The following is an 18,830-nucleotide window of genomic DNA, read 5'->3' on the forward strand; positions in this document are numbered from 1 at the left end:
CCAACCCCATCCTCTATCACCGCATCCGTCAGCGAGGCGGACGGCCTGACTGACACCTATGAAGGTGCAAGCTAAGGGATTCTGCTGTCGGATTTACCGATCATCTGGTGAGCCGTCATCTTTTTTTTTTGTTTTTTTTGTGACGGACACAAAAAAGGCATCAGCTGTATGACATACGACATCATTCATCCTGGTGCTTCATTCACTGTCAGAGGGAGAACAGGCGGAGATAAAACACTGCGCTCATTGGTCATTCTATGCACACACTTCCTAGAGTAAAACGGGAAAAAAATATTACCCTAAACTTTGATGTAATTGATGGCTTTATGGTTGCTCTACTTGCCCTGGGGATAATTAAATCCAAGGCCAGTGGTAATAAATAACACTTTAAAGTGGACCTAAAGGCGGAGTAGGTATTTTTCCATCAGCAGAGACTTTGACGGGGGCTTGACCTCCACCAGAGGTCCGCTGCGAGAAGCAGAGGGACAGGTGCAGGCTCATGATGTCAGAGCCTGAACTCTGTTTGCGTCTCGTGGTTCCCATGATCTTCACCAAAGAAGTTTGCAGCACTGGACTCGAGGCGAAAAAAGCAAAAAAAAAAGTCAGATGTCTGATGTATTCATTCCTTACACTGTTCATGCGGTATCGTACGTGCTTAGATGAAAACTTTTAGAATTATTTGCAGCCGTGTTATGCAGGGTAATGTTATGCTTTATTTGGGAGTAGTGACAGAAATTAAGAAATATATTTTGTGAGAGTAGATGAGGCATATAGAGCAGTGGTTTCCAAACCTGCTCTTCAATTCAGCCCTGCCCTGCATGTTTCAGGTGTATTCTTACTTCCGTACACCTGACTTAAATCTGTGGCTGACTTAACAGACTTCTGCAACAATTAGTGGCAGAAAAGAGGTCATGCGGTCATTTGAATCAGGTGTGCTAGAACAGAGAAACGTCTAAAACATGCAGGGCAGGGATACTTGAGAACCGGATTTGGGAACCACTGCATTAAAGCATTACATAGAGACAGCAACAATAAACAACACAAGATTACATTCATTTCCATCCTGACTTATCCAATATTTCTTTCCTTTCCTTCCGTCTTTCAGAGAGCAAATATTGCAATTGAGGACTTGATCTTGATTTGAGCAATTACAGTCACACACATAGTTTTACATGTTAAAATGACAACTACACCTATGTATCAGTGGAAATTCACTGTGCAAATCAGAAAAGTTCATGCTGTGTAGGTCTCTCCTATTTGCGGTTGGCCTCGATGGCCTTAATCAGCGGGACCCAGCGTGACGTGCTGCGGCCCCTTGCTTTGCCATGACCCAAGCTGGGCCACATGCTGCCTTTCAGTGTCACGGGACCGTCGGACTCCTCGGCCTCAGAGGAGATTTCCATCTTCTGGATGATGAGCTTGAGCAGAGAGTGCTGCTTCTCCAACATGCCTGACATTTCCTTCATCCTGCCAAAAACGACGAAGCAAATGAAAACGGAAAACTGTCGAAGGCAGCAACTGTCCGGGTGGAGGTCTGTTAAAAATGTATGTCTCCGTCCAATCTGACTGAGATTGAGGTGTTTTGAGAATAAGATTAAGAATGTGGCAAAATTTCAGTACTGAGTAGTGCAACGTTTGACATGACTAAGCACTTGCGGGTGTGGCAAAAGGAGGATGTATACAGAATTATCAGGCATACATGCAATACATTTCAGAATAAAAGAATAAAACACGGACATATTTTTCCCTGAACTCCAAAATTATGCATTACTTTTGTAAAAAAAAAAAAACAAACAAAAAAAAAACAAAACATGAAAATACAATAAAGATTAGGGAAAAAGTGGAAAACCTATAAATACGTTCACAAGGCACTGTGAGTGTATCTTTTTACATTAAATACTACAATTATTCACCACTAGGGGACGCTCAGACATAACAAAATTAAGTGTGTTGCACCTCATAGCATTACCACCTTTCAGTGCTATACTATATTTTGCGATGGATTACTGTGTCCTGTATTTATGATGATTATTTCAAGCTTCCTTTGGCATCCCGAGGTAAATCATGCTTTTAAGCTTTTAGGCAATTAAAGAAATGAATTACTCGTGATCAGCTACTTGTAGGTGTCTCACCTGGCCTTCTGCTTTTTGAGCTCATTCTCCACAAACGTGCAGCTCTGCGATTTGGACTGCAGACGAGTCCAGACTTCGCTTCTTTCGTCCTCCCCAGAGATCATTTGTTTTAGGAAGTGCTGCAAGAAAGAGTGAATTTTCATATAAAAGCGGAAACTGACATGATTTTATTACAAACGTAGGCACGGCACACACCCTGGAGCACTTGCGATTGGGGTAGATGGTGACTGAGGGTTTGTCCACTCGCTTCATAAACCAGTAAGGGAGCTTGTCTTCGAGGGATGTGTGGAGATCAATCTTAGATCAGAGGGGAAACATAAACTCCACATTAGAAAACTAAACAAACGCAGTTAATCATTCTGAGACACATCTGCCACACTGATTGTTTTATAGCACTGCCTCATTGCCGGGTTTGTTTTAAGCATGGCAGAGCAGGATATTAATAGTTTACTTTGTAGTTTGCATTGATAGCACACAATTCAACATCTCCCGCTTCTTATAACGTTACTTGGACTTGATCCCAAACTTTAAAAAAAAAAAAAGGCCTCAATAACAATAAATTGTTACATCAACTGTGCACTTGATTTACAATCCTGGTGGCTTCAATGCACAGTCATGACAGTCCAAAATCAGAGTAAGCTGTAAAAAGCTGCAGCACATAAAACATTGTCAGGAGGGCCCATCTCCAAACTTACCTGCATCGCTATTCGTTTCAGGGAAGCGTTTCTTTGAACTTCAGCGATGTCTCCGACTGCTAAACCAATCTGCAAGGCAGAGCCACCAACGGAGCGTCAAACGGTGTATAGAAGCATAACGTGCTGTAAGCACTGTCAATTTAGTGAAAAAGATTTACATGAGGCATATTCCAAAAAACACAATGCAACACATGTACATGGGACATATTCTGAAAAAGGAGGAAAAGTCTGTTAAAGTTAAAGTAAGCACAGAGTTGTGGGTCACAAAACACTAAACAGTGGGGAATCTACAGACATTACATGAAAGACAGAAGTCATTGTCAAAAACATTTTTGCCAAAATTGCCACAAAAAAAGCAAAGCAGTGATCACGATTTTTTTTATTTTATTTACATAATAAAACCCCATCCATTATATAAATACTGTATTTATGTCATAGCTGGGGTAGTATTTGTCCTTCACTGTTAGACAGTTAGCTTGTAAGCAATTTTATAGGCATCAATAAAAAAGATGTATGTCTTGCAAGGAGGCTTTTGATGAGGCTGTTATGGCTCACTGCCCAGGGCAGTATTATCTGTGGGATGAACAAGTGCAAATATCTCAGCTATGATTATCAGGAAAAGTTTTGTCACCATGCTCCGTGTTAAAATGTATTTTATAAGCTTTACACAATTCCTTAACCAGTTTCAGAAACACCACAAGTAAAACTTTCTACCAGGCTACACTTCTAAAAAAAAAAAAAGTATGACCATTCTACTTAAATTTAAACAAATTATTGCTACTTCAGTAATTTTTTATATTACTTATGATAAATAATAATAACATATTAGGATCCAGTTAGTTTAGTTAAGTATGCGCATATAAAAATGTTTGCAATTCAACAAATGTATTCAGTTGTTTCAAAGCTCTTAAATCTCTAAAATTTCCCCTAGTAAATATAGAATAAAATGCACATCGTAAAGAATGCATTCAAATTATTGGACTAATTTTATATCTTAAATCCTAACAGTTTGATAACTTATGTTTTGAAGCGCATTTTGGGCATATGAAATAAACAACATTTCCCAGGTGCAATAAAAAAAACTAATAAATAAAAAATGCTAGCACGCTTACCATCAGGTTCACCAAGAGGATTGGCATGAGCAGAACAAAGTTCACGAAAATGACATACGTCAAGACACCAAATGGAAGCTCGTTGTTCAAGTAAGCATCCAGGAAGTTGTTCTGGTAGTTCAACTCTCCGACCATCATCACAAAGGTTTGAATCACGGAGAGCGGCACACTGTTAAACTCTTCCTGTTGACAGAGCAAAGTGACAATGTGTATATGTAGATCATAACACATAAACCAAAAACTTATGTCATAGCATGCACAGAATATGTACTATGCATATATATATAGATGTATGCACTTGCTAAGGTTTATTTGTGTTTGTGCTCTCACTTACCTGGTTGAGCATCAGAGCGTGGAACGCCAAGCTGAACGCCAACATCAGATACACAAACAGCATCACGATACGGAGCAATGTCCTCATGATCTCCCCAAACATCACGACATAAATGCCAACACCCTCAAACCTGAAGCACGGGGAAATTGTCCAACTTCAACAACACTAGAAAGACGTGACGGTAAAATACATGCAGTGCTAGAGTCGGAGTCAACGTGCCTCTGGAGATAAAGGAGAAACCCAATCCAGGAGTTTAAAATGGCCACTGCGCCTGCTTGCCAGTGCCAAGAACCTTCTGCGTTGACCATGAGGGGAACGACGAACAAAAGAGAGCTGATAGCCGACATCCAGTCTATCTGGTTCGACCCGTCCCTGAAGTAACTCCAACGCTTTGGGGTAGCAATGGATTATGGTGAATAAAGTTGTTTTTATATATATGTGTGTGTGTGTGTGTGTGTGTGTGTTAGAAACATGCAAAGTAAACAGTAAATGTGATGTTTACTGTTTTAGTTCACATTCATCTATCAAAACTGCTGCTAGGTTTAGTAGAGAAATATGTTTATGGAATAATTTTCTTTCATAGTTTAATGATATATGAGTAACAGTGTAACTCCAACCTGCTGTGATATCTGCACCACTTCTTTTCCAATAGAATAGACGTTAGTGATCAAGACCATCACCATGCAGAAGGACAAGAACATACTTTGCTAGGAAAAAAAAAGAAAAAAAAAAAAGATTGAAACAAGTGGTGTTAGATCACTACACATTTATTATTTGAATAGCTTAGCTTACGCTACAGGCCACTTCATGATACCTCTGAGAATGAAGTGGGAACCATGACGATGTCGAGTTCGCCTGTCTCGGTGGTGTTTACAGAGGGTCGAAGGGTCACTATCAGGTTTGTTAAGGGCAGCAGCCCTAACAGGTACAGAAACATGTTGAGCACATGAGCTTTGCTCCCGTAGGCAACCCTGTGGAGAGTGGAAAAAAAAACAAAAAAAAACTTTTTGAAATGAAATACGACAAAAGCACTTTAAGAAGTGAAATAAAGTTCAGTCCCTAAACTGTTTGATACACACCATTTCATTCCCAGATACTTTTTGCAGACTGGGTGGTTGAGGAGCTCGATGCGGTTATATTGCACCATCGCCTGCAGAAATTGTGAATAAAAGGTTTTTATTTTTTAACATAGAAAAGATTTAAATTGCTGCTCTCAGTAAGTACGGCTGTGGTCAAGTTACATTTATTTAACCCTTCTTCCTCAGCAGCATATAACATGCGATATAAGAGATTTTTAAGACCAAGAACCAGGTGCAGAAGTTTCTAGATTTTTACCAGTCGACACATATTTAGCCAAATTGCTTATGAACGGGTGCTAACATTTCTTGATATCAACTTGACACTTGACTTCAATCATGATCACTCACATAGTAGTGATCGAGGAAACTTACATTGACTGCGGCTAGAGGCTTAGGAGCGTAGCCCTGCTCAATCAGCTTCTGCGAAATGGGAGCCTGCAGCCATCTGAAATCATATTCAATCTACACAATATACAGAAATCTAGTTAGTTTGTTTTTTAGTTTAATGATGTTCGGGCTGATGTATTCATAGTGCATGTTGCAGATAAATTACATGGTAGTCAGGGCTGTTGTGGTCATCATCAGACTCCTTCACGCAGCGGTCAAGCAGATGCTGTAGGAACGAGTCACAGTGACAGAACTTTAAATTTGATCTCCAATCTTAGTCACAACAAGTCACGTAGCAGAAAATGGCATAAAGAACTTATTTATAATTCATGATGAAAGTTTTTTTTTTATTTGTAAAACCTTGCAGCCCTCAGGCAGAAATTCAATCATGTCAAGAATGGGGCATCGTTGGGTGGAACCGGGAACAAACAGTCGCAAAGCCTCCTCAATCCTGCAAGAGTAAAAGCGTATAGTTGAGTCTTAATGTTTCTATATTTAGAACGATCACAAATTTGAACAAGACTACCTATTTCTTTAAGATCAAGACTTTTTTTTTTCATGACTTGCCTTTCGCTGTCAATCACAGCGTTGACCACTTCTTTTCTCCCGTTCTGCAGCGCTTCATGAAGAAAGGAAGTGTCATTCTTGTTCAGCACAAGCTCAGCCCCTCTGACCAGCATCATTCTGACAGCAGCCACATGTCCAGATCTCGCAGCGATATGGAGTGCAGTGTTCTGGCATGTCAGTGTGACAACAAAATGATTACACGCTTGATAACAGAGCTAACTGTACAGCCTGGTAAAACTGTTGTCAAAGAAAAGGCAGATTTGTTTCTAAAAAAAAAAACAAAAACAAAAAACAACATTAATTTATACCCCATCCTCATCGGTTTTATCCAATAACTTGGGATTCGCAGAGAGCAGAATATCCATAGTTTGTGTGTATCCTTCAGAGGCGGCATGGTGTAGACAACTCCAGCCTTTGTAATCACTGAAAAACAAAAGTTCACGGGTTTGTATGCCATAAATTTACTTGCTTAACGTATCGACTTGTCTTAAAATATCAGTATCGACATGATCGCGTGTTTTTAGTCGTTACAAATGCTATGCACGCTGTCTGTAAACGCAACGATCCAGCATTTGGGTCGCACCTGTGAAAGAGAGCTCCTTTGCGCAGCAACAGCTGAACCACCTTGGTGTGCCCACCCTTGGAAGCCAAGTGGAGTGGCGTCAGGCCTCGCTCGTCACCTTCGTTTAGCAGACGAGAGTCTGTGATGGACTCCAGCAACCTGTGGCAGGTGTTGATGCGCCCGTATCTTAAAGAAATAAGGAGGAGGAAGGGAGGCGGGAACACTAATATGCCGTAACACGTATGGTGACTGTCTGACATTATGACGTAAAGCACAAAGGAGAGTAAAACATCTCGTTTCAAACAACAAAACATGCTGATTTAGGAGCATCATCGAAAGATTTTAACTTGGATTAAAATTCACAAAGACTTACTTGCTTAAAGAATGTGTTCCAAAATCAACATTTTTATTTCAAACTTCACTATATCACTACCTTCACAGTTGAGTACATACACCTTTAAAAACCAATATAGCCCTAACTGATTATCCCATCTGTACGTTTTACATCTTAGACAGAAGGTGTCTAGTCAAAGTGCCACACACTCAAGGCTTCAACCTGCAGTCAAAATACTACAGTGAAAGTCGGAGCCAGCCATCCTTAAAGCTCTGAAAATTGCTCCGCTGTGTTGTTAACAAATATTCTTCTGCGCTCCTGAAGTTTGTAAGAAGGTCAGCAGGACTTTGCATCAGCACAATAAATTGAGCAGTGTTTAAAACGGGGTTTCACAAAGATTTATAAGGATGACATCATAACGTGGTTTTCTTTTGCCCCCTCGAGTTCTAATTAAGCAGGTGTGAGTGATTGAAAAATCAATGCGAATAAATGCCTCATGTTCGTTCTTTCACAACATTTATTGCATTTACTCTCATTTCTAGGTAATTGAATTCTGTTCTTGTGACAGCACCTTCAGGTTTGTGAAGAATCATCGTGTGGTGCTGCAATTAATCTTTGCAAAAAGGTTACGATTTAAAAACAAAAAACAAAAACAAAATAACTCACTGGATTAAAAGATCTGGTGACATTTTTAGTTGAGTTGACACATGAATTTATTACCTGTCTACCTTTTGTTTAATTGTAGAGACCTAGTGGAAATCTCTGTTTTATCACTTAAAGTCATAGTTGGATGGATCTTCAATAACACAATCACTTTCATAATATGTGATGGACTCGATTCACAATTGTAAAGGTCTGAGCCACTATTGGCTTCGGTAGAAACTCAAGGCAACAGGATACATTTTCAAAGAAAGACTAAACAACTTTGAATCAAACTCCAGTTAAGTCGGTGTTTTTTTCTTACTGTGCAGCAAAGTGAAGAGCAGACTTCTTGTCTTTGGACTTGCATGCAAGGCCAACTTGACCCGAGAGGCCCAGCATGTTCTTCACTGAGTCATGGATACCCAGTCTGCAGGCGTAGTGCAGTGGCGTGCAGCCCTCGTTATCTTCGCAGTTCAGCAAAGCTTTCACGCTGCTATGCTAAAGTCGGAGACATCATAGACATGTTGGACTAATAACGCTCAAGTCCTATTCAAAAAGTATGTTGGTAATGGTAATGAAAGTGCTATAAAACAAACAAAGGTTGTGCTGAAATTGACTGCAGCATTTCAGACTATTTAGTGAATTTGAATTATCAGCTTTTCCATGATTTGGGGCATTTTTTTTTTTTTTAACAAATTTTGCCACAGTACTTACTGAAATTCTAAAAGGCAAACACAAATTGAAATTTCCTTTCAATTTTCTTGAAAGGAAATTTCAAGAAATTTCCTTTCTTGAAATTCCCTTGTTATCAGAGTAAGATTTTCAAGGAAGGCTGAGAGATATTATCATTTGTGAGTCAATTTGTTTGAGATCAGATGCATCAAACTTCTCCCATTATTATAAATTCCTGTTTCATATTGTAATAAATGCTCATTGTGAAATCTGTGAAAAAATACTGCTCATTCAATGAAATTTATAACATTAGAAATAATGTTTCGCTTTAGGGCTCAATATAAATTGATTACAGACAGTGCCTTAATTAGATTCCAATACGGTGATGTCTTCCTACGCTGTGATTTTTTTTTTTTTTTTTTTTTTGGAGCAACCATTTTTGGGTACCTGTAGCACTTCTTCTGGGAGGTTTTTCAGACCCTTAGGCTGCAGGATGGCCAGGTGAAGAAAGTTACAGCCACATTTGTCTTTCACATTCACATTGGCCCCTTAAAAGATATGAGCATATACTTACAACCTATTCCAAGTCAACATTATCGGAAATCTTAAGTGCTTCTGGTAAATGTGAGCGGCATTTTATTTCACCTTTGGACAGCAGCAGAGCTACAGTTTTCCATGCTCCACAACTGGTTGCCAACAACAAAGGGGTGTTTCCTTTACAGTCGGTGCTGTTCAGATCAGAACCCTGGGAAGTGAGAACACAAAAGAATTAACGTTTCGGACTCATTTTCACTGCAATTACTTCTGAAGACCTTTCAAAAGAAACGTGGATACGAATGAATATGTATTAAATGAAGCAACGTTACAGTTATAACTCTTCTGCCTTTTGAAGATGAATCATTTGTAGCTGTATCTATTACTAGAGCTCATTTGAATGAGTTCTGGATATGTTTGCTCTCCTGCAGATGCACAAGGGAAGAGTTGCATTTAGCAGGCCCTCTCTTTCCAAAAATCTTTTGTTTCATAGTAACACAAGGGGAAGGATTAGATTACAAACAAATCAACTTGTACAGTGCAATGTTCTCTCTATATCCTCGAGGCATTTTTCCTAAAACATGCAGCTTTCTTTGCTGGAATCCTTCCCATTGCTGTGGTGTGAAGGGACATTAACAGCATATTTAGATACAGCGTGGAGAGGTCAGCTGGTCACATAAAAGGGGTTTGGCTTAAAGATATAAATGGAGTTGCAGTTCAAAAACCGCTGGATTACCCTTGCTTCCAGACTACGTTAAACATATTCAAAAAAATAGAACAGAAAAGCTGATATTGCACAAATAAGAATAAATCATAAACATCTGCAAGAGAATAAAGTATTTCAAGCCACACACATCTGGAGGCAGTGCACCTTGGACGACGCTGCCACCGGTGTGTTTCATGGTGGAAATGGTGTATTCAGTGTGACATTAGTTTTAAAATATGGCAAACAGTCACTTCGCTATTGTGGGTGTCCATTTTATCCAATGATTTTGCACTTTAATATCTGAGCTACCAAGCAGAGACTGACCTCATCTCATATTGGCTACATCTCGGAAATATATATTTCTAGAGCTAAACGGGCTCAGGTTGATTTCCTGTCCTTTTGTTTTACGACAAAATGAGCTTACGTTAATAAACTCGGGTGTTTCCACTCTCATAGCAATTAATGTCTAATAAAAGAGTGTACATGTGCAACAGATGGTGGACAAGTGTTGCTCAGCAGCACCTTGAACTCAGCCCTGTGGTGACTTTAGAGTGAACATAATTGGTCAATAACAAACATGGGGAAGCACACAAAGTAAGCGATTAAATTGATGAAATAATTAACTTGTAATTTGGCTCGACTGCTCTCGTGACACCAAATTAAAAGTCAAAGTGCAGCAACAGCTTACAAAGAGAAGAAAGGTTAATCCTCATCCCAGTTCAGAATGTGTGTTGTGTGGCGCTTTATTTACCAAAGAAATCAGGTGCTCCGCCAGCTCCGCGTGGTCAAATATTGTAGCCCTGGAAAAGCAAACACAGTTGCTGTAAACCAACAAGCACAGCTGCAAGAGCTGGCAACCTTAGTCATGGTGGCCAGTGTTGAATAAGAGTGATCTAACTCAGGGTGTGACATAACTAGATTTCCCTTTGTCATCTCGCCTTTTATCTCCTGGATCGCAGTTGTGCCCTCAGATGACGCACATCAATCACAAATGCCTTGCAGTTTGGTTGGATTCTGCACGTGCCTCGGCTAAAGTAGTTTTTTTTTTTTTTTTTTTTTTTACAACTGTTTGACTGATGGAAAAATACTTGTTAATCCCCATTTCTATAAACCCTGAATCTGAGGACAGCAGGGAAAATAGCTGCTGCAGTAGGGTCACAGATTAGACATCAATGAAGACCTTTGACATACATTCTGTAGATAGATAGATAGATAGATAGATAGATAGATAGATAGATAGATAGATAGATAGATAGATAGATAGATAGATAGATAGATAGATAGATAGATAGATTATAGCAGCCCACGTGTTCAATGTCATTAACGTTTTCCTCAAGTCTAATTAACAAATAACACTGTGGTGAAATAGATCAAGCATCTGAGGAGAGCCCAACGAAGGCAAACTGTTGACATTAATTCTGGCTGGGATGACAGGAGAACACCCACCTATGCAGAGGGGTCTGGCAAGCCCCATCAGTCAGGTTGATAACATCTTCCACTTGGTCCACAGTGGACAGCATCAGCTTCACCACCTCTATAGCACCCTGAGTGCAGGCCAAATGAAGAGGCGTGCAGCGATCATTCTAAACCACAAAATATCACTGCGTTACCGCACGCAGAATTAGGAACGAACAATGCATTAATGCAACACGTATCTGCAGGAATAAGAAGTCAAACAAACATTTTTTTTGCGCATACTTTATGCCTCCCTAATGCATGTCCTGCACGTACTGGCTGACTTTAGTGCAAGCCTTTCATGAGATAACTAGGACTGACAGAAGAGGGGGTGCTGATTGCCCAACTCAGCTCCATAGTGTAAGTGGAGGTAATTTGTATCAATTTAGCCAACTGAAGCTATTACTATGCCCTCCATCGCTGCCGTGGCTCTGGGCACTAAACCTGAACTAGACATAACAAGCAGTCCCGGATGAGAGGGATGAGACTGACTTGTCCTAGCATAATTGCCAGTAAAATAATGTACAGGTGTAGGCAAATTGGTTGTAGATTAAAAAACTAAGCAAAACAAATGCAAATCTAACAAAGCATGCAATTGACAGACTGAAGACGAATTGGACCATTTGTGATGTGCTTATGAAAATGTCATCCTCGTATACATGAAAAGCTGTGGTGACAATTAAATGAACATCTGCGTTTTGATTGATGGTTTACACGCTTTATGGAAAGTGCAACTTTATGCAGACCGTCTGCATAAAGTATTGACATTTCAATACTATCTGTTGGTCACAGACCTGTTGCTGGTCTATTTTGGCCCCAGTGGCGATGCAGAGACGGATGGTTTCGAAATTCCCCCCACGCACGGCCAGATGGAGAGGGCTGCTCTTGGACTTGTCTAGGTAGTTGATGTGGGACACTGCATTGTGGCCGTGCTCTTCTCCTGCCAATGAATTTAATCAAGAGTTGCTTTGTACTGAGGGTTGAGGGTATACTGCGAACATACTGGCAATTCCCATTCAGCCTGTCTGTTGTTTTGCCTTCGTTTTGTTTTCATGTTAGTACTTTTGAGGGTGGAAGTAATAAGTTCATCCAAATGAATTGTCTGCTACAATCCAAGCAATCCAAACTGTTAATACAAAAACTATTAGAAACCTCATAAATATTTTGTACTGGAAGTAAACTTCCTCCAACAAACTCACATTTGGCAAACAATCTTCCCGCGAGTACTGAATCACTCCGAGGGACTGAATATACGAAGCATTTTTCCTGAAAATGTCTCCGGAAGCTCCCGTGGCAAGGTGAGCTCTTGTTATCTATCAACCTAATTTGCCATTTGGCCTTGCAAGAAACGTTTGTTACTGTCAGCACTTCTGGATTTTGTCGACATGTGTTATTTAATTCTCGTACCAGCCTTCAGAATGACTTCCATGGCTTTCTTCGCTCCCGCGAAGGCAGCAGCATGCATGGCAAAATGGCCTAGCTTGTTCTGTGTGCAGAGCATGGCCCCGTGCTTTAGCTTTAAAAAGAAGGACAAAAAGAGACGGTGTTTTGTTGGAGACAGATCTGTCATGGTGTTCCAATAAGGCACAGTTCTGTTGACATGCTATACTGGTGGTTAATGGAAAACGGAACATACCAGTATGTTCAGAGCTTCACAGTTGTTGAGAGAGCAGGCCAGTATTAGTGGGGTGTTACCAAGGTCTCCTTGCAGGTTGCAGTTTGTCACACTGTAGGATAAAAGCATCTAAAAGGGGCAGAGATTTAAAACAAAAACAAACAAAAAAAAACAGAGCGTCATGCAATCTTTTATATTATTTTGTGTCCTACCAATACACCTATGTCCTTCATTCTGCACTATGCTGTGTCAGGTTGTGGAGAAGAGCCAAAGACTGCATTGACCATCACCTGTGTATTTCTTATCGGAATATATAGATAGATTAAAGTAGCTAGGCTTTTTAAAATGTATGAGAAAATGTGATATATGTTAATAAATGTACTCTTTTATTTTGACTTAAAATGAATAAAATGTTACATTGTTAAGTTTAGGACCCAAGAAAGTTGATTTTGCCATTTGGCGATATGACGCATCATGCAAGTACTCATAGCTCTTAAATTTCTTCCCAGTCCATCACATTTTAACCACAGACCTTGATTAGTTTTGCTGCGATATTATGTGGTAGATCAACACAAAGCAATGTATATGTAGAAAGTACTTATACGTAATTAGATCGTAAGTAGAAAGTACAAAAGTTATTTTTATTTTAAAAAATGATAAATAAAAATCATAAAAATATGACTCATGTTTATTTTAGAGCATTTCCTACTCAAATAGCGCCTAAGTAAAAGTGTTAAACCAGTTGTTGTCTGGGCTGCACAAATCAATAAGTGAGATCCACTTGTTTATTCTACCACAAAAAAAAAAAAAAAAAAGATTCGGTAACACTTTATTTGAAGGGGTGTGAATAAGACTGACATGACATGACATTGTCATGAAGTGTCATTTGGTAAATAATGACAATTTAATGCAAAGTTTGCATTTTTAATAGACTTTCAATGCAAGCTTTAGAGCAACTTAACATTAAAAGTGTCATTATTCACCGAATGACACTTCATGACAACTGTCATAGACATTCATAAAGACTTCTTTATGTTCATGACAGGTGTTATGTCATGTTTTTGACAGTGCCATGTCAGTCTTATTCACAGCCCTTCAAATAAAGTGTTACCAAAGATTCTAACACTTGTTCAATAGTTGAAGGGTGACATGTAAATTAAAATAACAATGTATAAATTGAAATAAAGTTAAAAAGATGGGTTTTTATTTCCCAGCCACTAAAAATAAAATATGTGTGAGTTGTAAAGTGAGAAATGTCAAGAATGCAAAAACAACAAAAAGTTAGACTGCGACATTAACTGTGCACTCTCAGCCTTCTCACCCCCAGCAGGCTGTTGTGTCCGAGGCTGACCGCCAGGTGCAGGGGGGACAGGAGAGCATTGTTGAGGATGTTGGGGTTGGCTCCCAGGTCCATGAGGGCCCTGCAGCTCTCTGCTTTGTTCCTCTCCACGGCCCAGTGCAGAGGGACGTTGCCCTGGTCATCACAGCTGTTCAGCTCTGTGACACGACGCGCAAACACAAGTGAAAACACAGACATTTATGCAAATGTTTCTAAATCCTGATCTCTTTATGATGCGTCATATTACCGACAGTAGGGGAAAAAAAAGAAAAACATTTACTCAAAGTACCCAAAGACAGGATTATGATCATTCCTATTGAGCAGGAAGCAGCGCACTATACAACTGAATCACGCTTACCTTGTGGATCTATGACAGAGGTGATAAATCGAATGAGGGAGACGTGGCCCCCTGCAGCAGCATGATGGAGGGGACTAGCTCCGCATTCATCTTTCTCACAGAGGACCTCTGGGCTCTTCCTCACCAGGTTCTCTAGAAGCGTCAGGTCCCCCTTCTCTGCCAACTGCACAGAAATATTGATTGCAATATATAACATGATCATGATACTGATCCACACTGTGGGCGCTTGGTTTGTGTATCGGGTGCTTTTTTTTTTTCTTCATATTTGGCCCTAGGCTTTAATTTCTTGAAGCTGACTTTTTGGTGCAATCTGAGCTAAATACGTAGGTACTGACAGAGAAAAGAAGCTGTTTGTCTTCGAAAACATTCTTTCTTATTCATTGCTTATTTTCTTGGGAATTTTAGCAATTTCAATGATTTGCTCCCTTTGGGGAAATTGATTGTTTGATCCAACAAGAGAAAATTGCTAATGTCTTCAACAAAAACCTTAAGGTTTCTCTAATGAGCAATTTGGTCAAGAAGAATGTTTGACAGCATCAAACCGTTACACAACAAGCTTGGTGATGACCGTAAAAAAGTCGCACAACTCTTACTTGAGCCAGTAGACAGATTTTTGGCCCCTGCATGGAATAGGAAAACATCCTGCATAGTTGTCGACTGATGAATTATGAAACTACTTTTGCAAAAACAATGCTTCAACTAAATAATTAAAAGGACAAAAAAAAAAAAAATAATTGGGTATCATCTGCAAGCAAAATATTTGCGTTTCAAGAAAGTGCAATACTGGTTTGCAGTTCTTATTTCCCGTATTCTCAGTCGGTTCTAATTGCACAAATGAGAGCTTTCATGAAGAAACACGAGTTTGTGCTTTAATGGATCTAAAAAGTGAAACACTCACAAAATACATCAAAAGTCTGTAACACCACAAACAAGAAAGAACTTTTTGTTCAAGCTGGAAAAAAAAAATACAGCACTAATTAATTATTTAAGTCCACATTTAATAATCACAGCAATCTAAATAATAGCTGAGGATCAACAGGATGAGGCATGCAACTGGGGCTTTTTACGGCAGAGAGATCAAACCATTTGTTTGCTCAGTTCTCTGTGTTAGAGAAGATTGTAGCCAATTGGGGACAAAAAACATGGCAGATTTATAATCTATTCACTGAGGGAAAATCATGAGAAATAAGTGTTAGGGAATAGCAAAAGGACAAGGCTTTATTTTAACAACTTAATTTTTGTAGTCAATAAATCATAGAATATGATTAGCTTATATTTTTGAATTGATAAATAAAGATGAATGGTCTGCTAAGATGTTACAATGTTTTTTTCTGATTTTATTACTGTATAAAATGACCTTTCATGTAATAACAAAAATATGTGATAACTGAGAAGGGAGAAGGCTTTAAACCTCTTTATGTCTTGTAACCAAGCATTGACATTCATTATATTGTTAATATATTTATGGATAAAGATGTTTACCATCATTTTTACGTTTATCAAGTAAATCAAAACGTGAGTTTGAGAAACATCGACTTTGTCGACAATTATGAGCATCAGAATAGAGTCTTAGACCTTTAGTGTGAGTCAAGTCTCGAGTCTGTGTAGCAAAAATTGAAGTAAAGTCTGATGCCTTTATTGCGACTCATGTTTCAATGTATGGAATAAGGGAGTTAAGAGTTTTTCGACGAAAAACTATCCTCACCTCGACTGCATTTAGACTTGCCAGGGCTGAATCTTCATCCTCTATGACATACGTGTAACAACTGGTCTGGCGCGCCACATCTCTGCTGAAGTTCATCACTTAGCTGAAGACACATGAATTGTCAATGGAGAGAGCAATGACATCTTTATATTTGCGACACTTGTGTATTTATAACATCCAAACATCCAGAATGCATGAAACAGAAAACCAAGTCAATACAGTAGTCTCTCGGTGAAGTGTTATGACAAAATGCAAAAGCTTTACCAAACATGGCTACGAACAAAGATTTGGTCTTTGACGGGACATTCAGATCATGTACTTAGCCAACCACTTGTGTTGCCAAAAGGGGAAAGTATATGACTTTGTCTTTACCTAGAAAGGCATTCAGATCCACTGAGTATTTTGGAGGCTGAAGCCCTTCAGTTGTAGAAAACAACAATGTCCTTCACAGCTTTTTTGCAGCACGTTTGGATCCGTCCCAGGTGGCCGACAGGGTGATCCTGGGTGAGCAAGATTGAAAGAGACCTTATAATGTGTTGCATAAAGCCCATCGGTCACATCCAAAGGTCAAATCATAAATTACTTCTTGCTATGTAAAATTTCGCAAGAATCCTCTTCACATATTGCAGAAGCTTTGCTTTCAGAAACTGCTGCCGTTTCATGTGATAACATGGGCATTGGAGTTTCTTCTTCTTAGTCTGGCTGAAAAGTTACATCGTGGAAATGTTTTGTTTCTGCTGCCCGGCTGATTTAAAGCCACATTTCTGCACAGTCAGTGACAGTTCACAGCAAACATTTAGGCAATCTAACATGGACCAGTGGCCCTGAACATTGACTCTAACAAGGACTTTTCTATTAGGGTTGACAGAATGAGTCAGTTTAGATTAAAGTTTGATGGTTAACTGTAGGCTCAGCGAACTGTGGTCACCAAAAGCCATCAGTTTTAATCACTTCTCTTTGGGAGTTCCTGCATTCTAATAAAATGTTGTTCTGGTCCAACGACGAGAAGCACTCACAGTAAAAGTGCTGTTTATGCATTAACAGAAATGATAATGTCTATTAAGATGGTTTCCTTTTTTTTATTTTCACCTTGCAGCTGTAACCTATTTGCTTATTTATTGTCAGAACGTCCTAAACAGTGATTTTGGATCTATTTTAGCATTGTACTGTATGTGAGTTAACATTGCACTTAAGCATTACCGCAACTCTAGCTGATTCTCCTATCGAACTATCTTTTCTAGAACATCCTCTGCAGCAGAGGCGACTCCGTAATAATCAACAAAACCCTCTGTACAATTTGATTTTCTCTAATATTGTAAATTTGATAAAGAGACCAGAAAATGTGATCGCGCCCATCATTTCCTAGCAGCTGCGGTAAATGTGTGCCATTGGGTTCAGGCAACTGAGCCTGTCGCACATTTGCTTGAAGGAGCCAAGTGTCCAGGAAGTGCACTAATGGGCACTGGTTGAGCAATTTCTAAAGCAAAACAAGAAAACAAATTGCTTCACGAAAACAAAGATTTCCCTGTAAAGTATCTTGTTATGTCGTTAAGAACTAACAGCCTTACAAAGCTAAGTTTGCTGGTCCATATGCATTGGCATAAAACTACTTTTAAGATTTTCTTAAACAATTTATTATTATTTTCTGTTTTTTCTTCCTTCTTTTCTTTACATATTCATTTGGCATTTTCTATTTAGACCTTTTTTTATGAGAATGAATTACAAATCAAATATAAATAATAATACATTTATTACTCTAAAGCAACAACTAGGAGTCTTAAATAGATTAATAACTGACCAATAGTAGAGTGTCAAACGTAGAATGACATTAGAAGCCATAAAAGAATAGATATATTATTAGGCAATCATAACATCTAATCATCTCAGTCCAAATTATCTAAATGATTTAAAAATATCAGCCATAAAGGAATAAAAAAATTGATTATAATCCTTAACAAAGAAAGGAGAGAAACGTTTCTGTACTCAGATTGCACACTTATTAGATATAATTTATAACAACAGCACATTATTCTTAATCAAATTGCCGAGAAAAAATAGATGACGCCCATAAAAATCTATTTTTCTAAATAAAAACAAAATATTCAGCAATATCTTAAAGATCAGTAAAACTACATTCTAATCAAATACATTTGGTACAAAATGAAAGATATCCTTGGAGACAGGAGGTACTTACTGCACGTGTGTGATGCTGCTGCTGGTCTTGTCAATCTGGCTGCTCTCTTCACCACCACAAAAAGGCTTTAAATAGTGTGGGAAGCAAACCATTTCCATGTGTCTCGACTAATGCAGGCAATATTCTGCCCCCGTGTGACCAAATCACTCACATGATGTTCTTATATCCGTGGAGAGGTAACCTGATAGGGCATTCGACTGGCAGCAATGCAGTAAGACACCGAATGTGATACATTTTACGTTTTTATAATTTGTTTTAATGAAGCTTTCTGAAAACTGGATACTGGCTTAGTCACGAGTTTCCAGTATTTAACTAAATGACTTCAAGAAGTTTCATGTAAACTGGTTAAAAGTTTCTAGGTTTAAAGGTAAAACAGATTTCACTATGATTCAAATTTCAACGACTGTA

The 18,830-nt window shown here is 38.9% G+C and overlaps 1 protein-coding gene across 1 annotated transcript; it reads right to left on the reverse strand.

Moving 5' to 3' along the window:
* Positions 1-84: 84 nt before the first annotated feature.
* On the reverse strand, positions 85-18,611 carry trpa1b (transient receptor potential cation channel, subfamily A, member 1b). Its single transcript, XM_007554599.2, has 29 exons — positions 18,423-18,611; positions 16,601-16,728; positions 16,229-16,331; positions 14,524-14,686; positions 14,148-14,323; positions 12,848-12,955; positions 12,619-12,727; positions 12,006-12,151; positions 11,203-11,339; positions 10,508-10,556; positions 9,162-9,261; positions 8,964-9,064; positions 8,167-8,342; positions 6,890-7,054; positions 6,615-6,729; positions 6,307-6,473; positions 6,100-6,190; positions 5,906-5,965; positions 5,725-5,814; positions 5,353-5,423; positions 5,088-5,244; positions 4,891-4,980; positions 4,493-4,662; positions 4,274-4,403; positions 3,940-4,122; positions 2,828-2,896; positions 2,328-2,429; positions 2,133-2,251; positions 85-1,467 (listed from the first exon to the last, which is right to left on the reverse strand). Exons 3-29 carry the CDS (start codon positions 16,322-16,324, stop codon positions 1,254-1,256), a joined length of 3,354 nt encoding a protein of 1,117 aa, XP_007554661.1. The 5' UTR covers positions 16,325-16,331; positions 16,601-16,728; positions 18,423-18,611; the 3' UTR covers positions 85-1,253.
* Positions 18,612-18,830: the final 219 nt, after the last annotated feature.

This window comes from Poecilia formosa, unplaced genomic scaffold, assembly GCF_000485575.1.
Source record: "Poecilia formosa unplaced genomic scaffold, Poecilia_formosa-5.1.2 Scaffold64, whole genome shotgun sequence".
Classification (NCBI taxonomy): Eukaryota; Metazoa; Chordata; class Actinopteri; order Cyprinodontiformes; family Poeciliidae; genus Poecilia; species Poecilia formosa.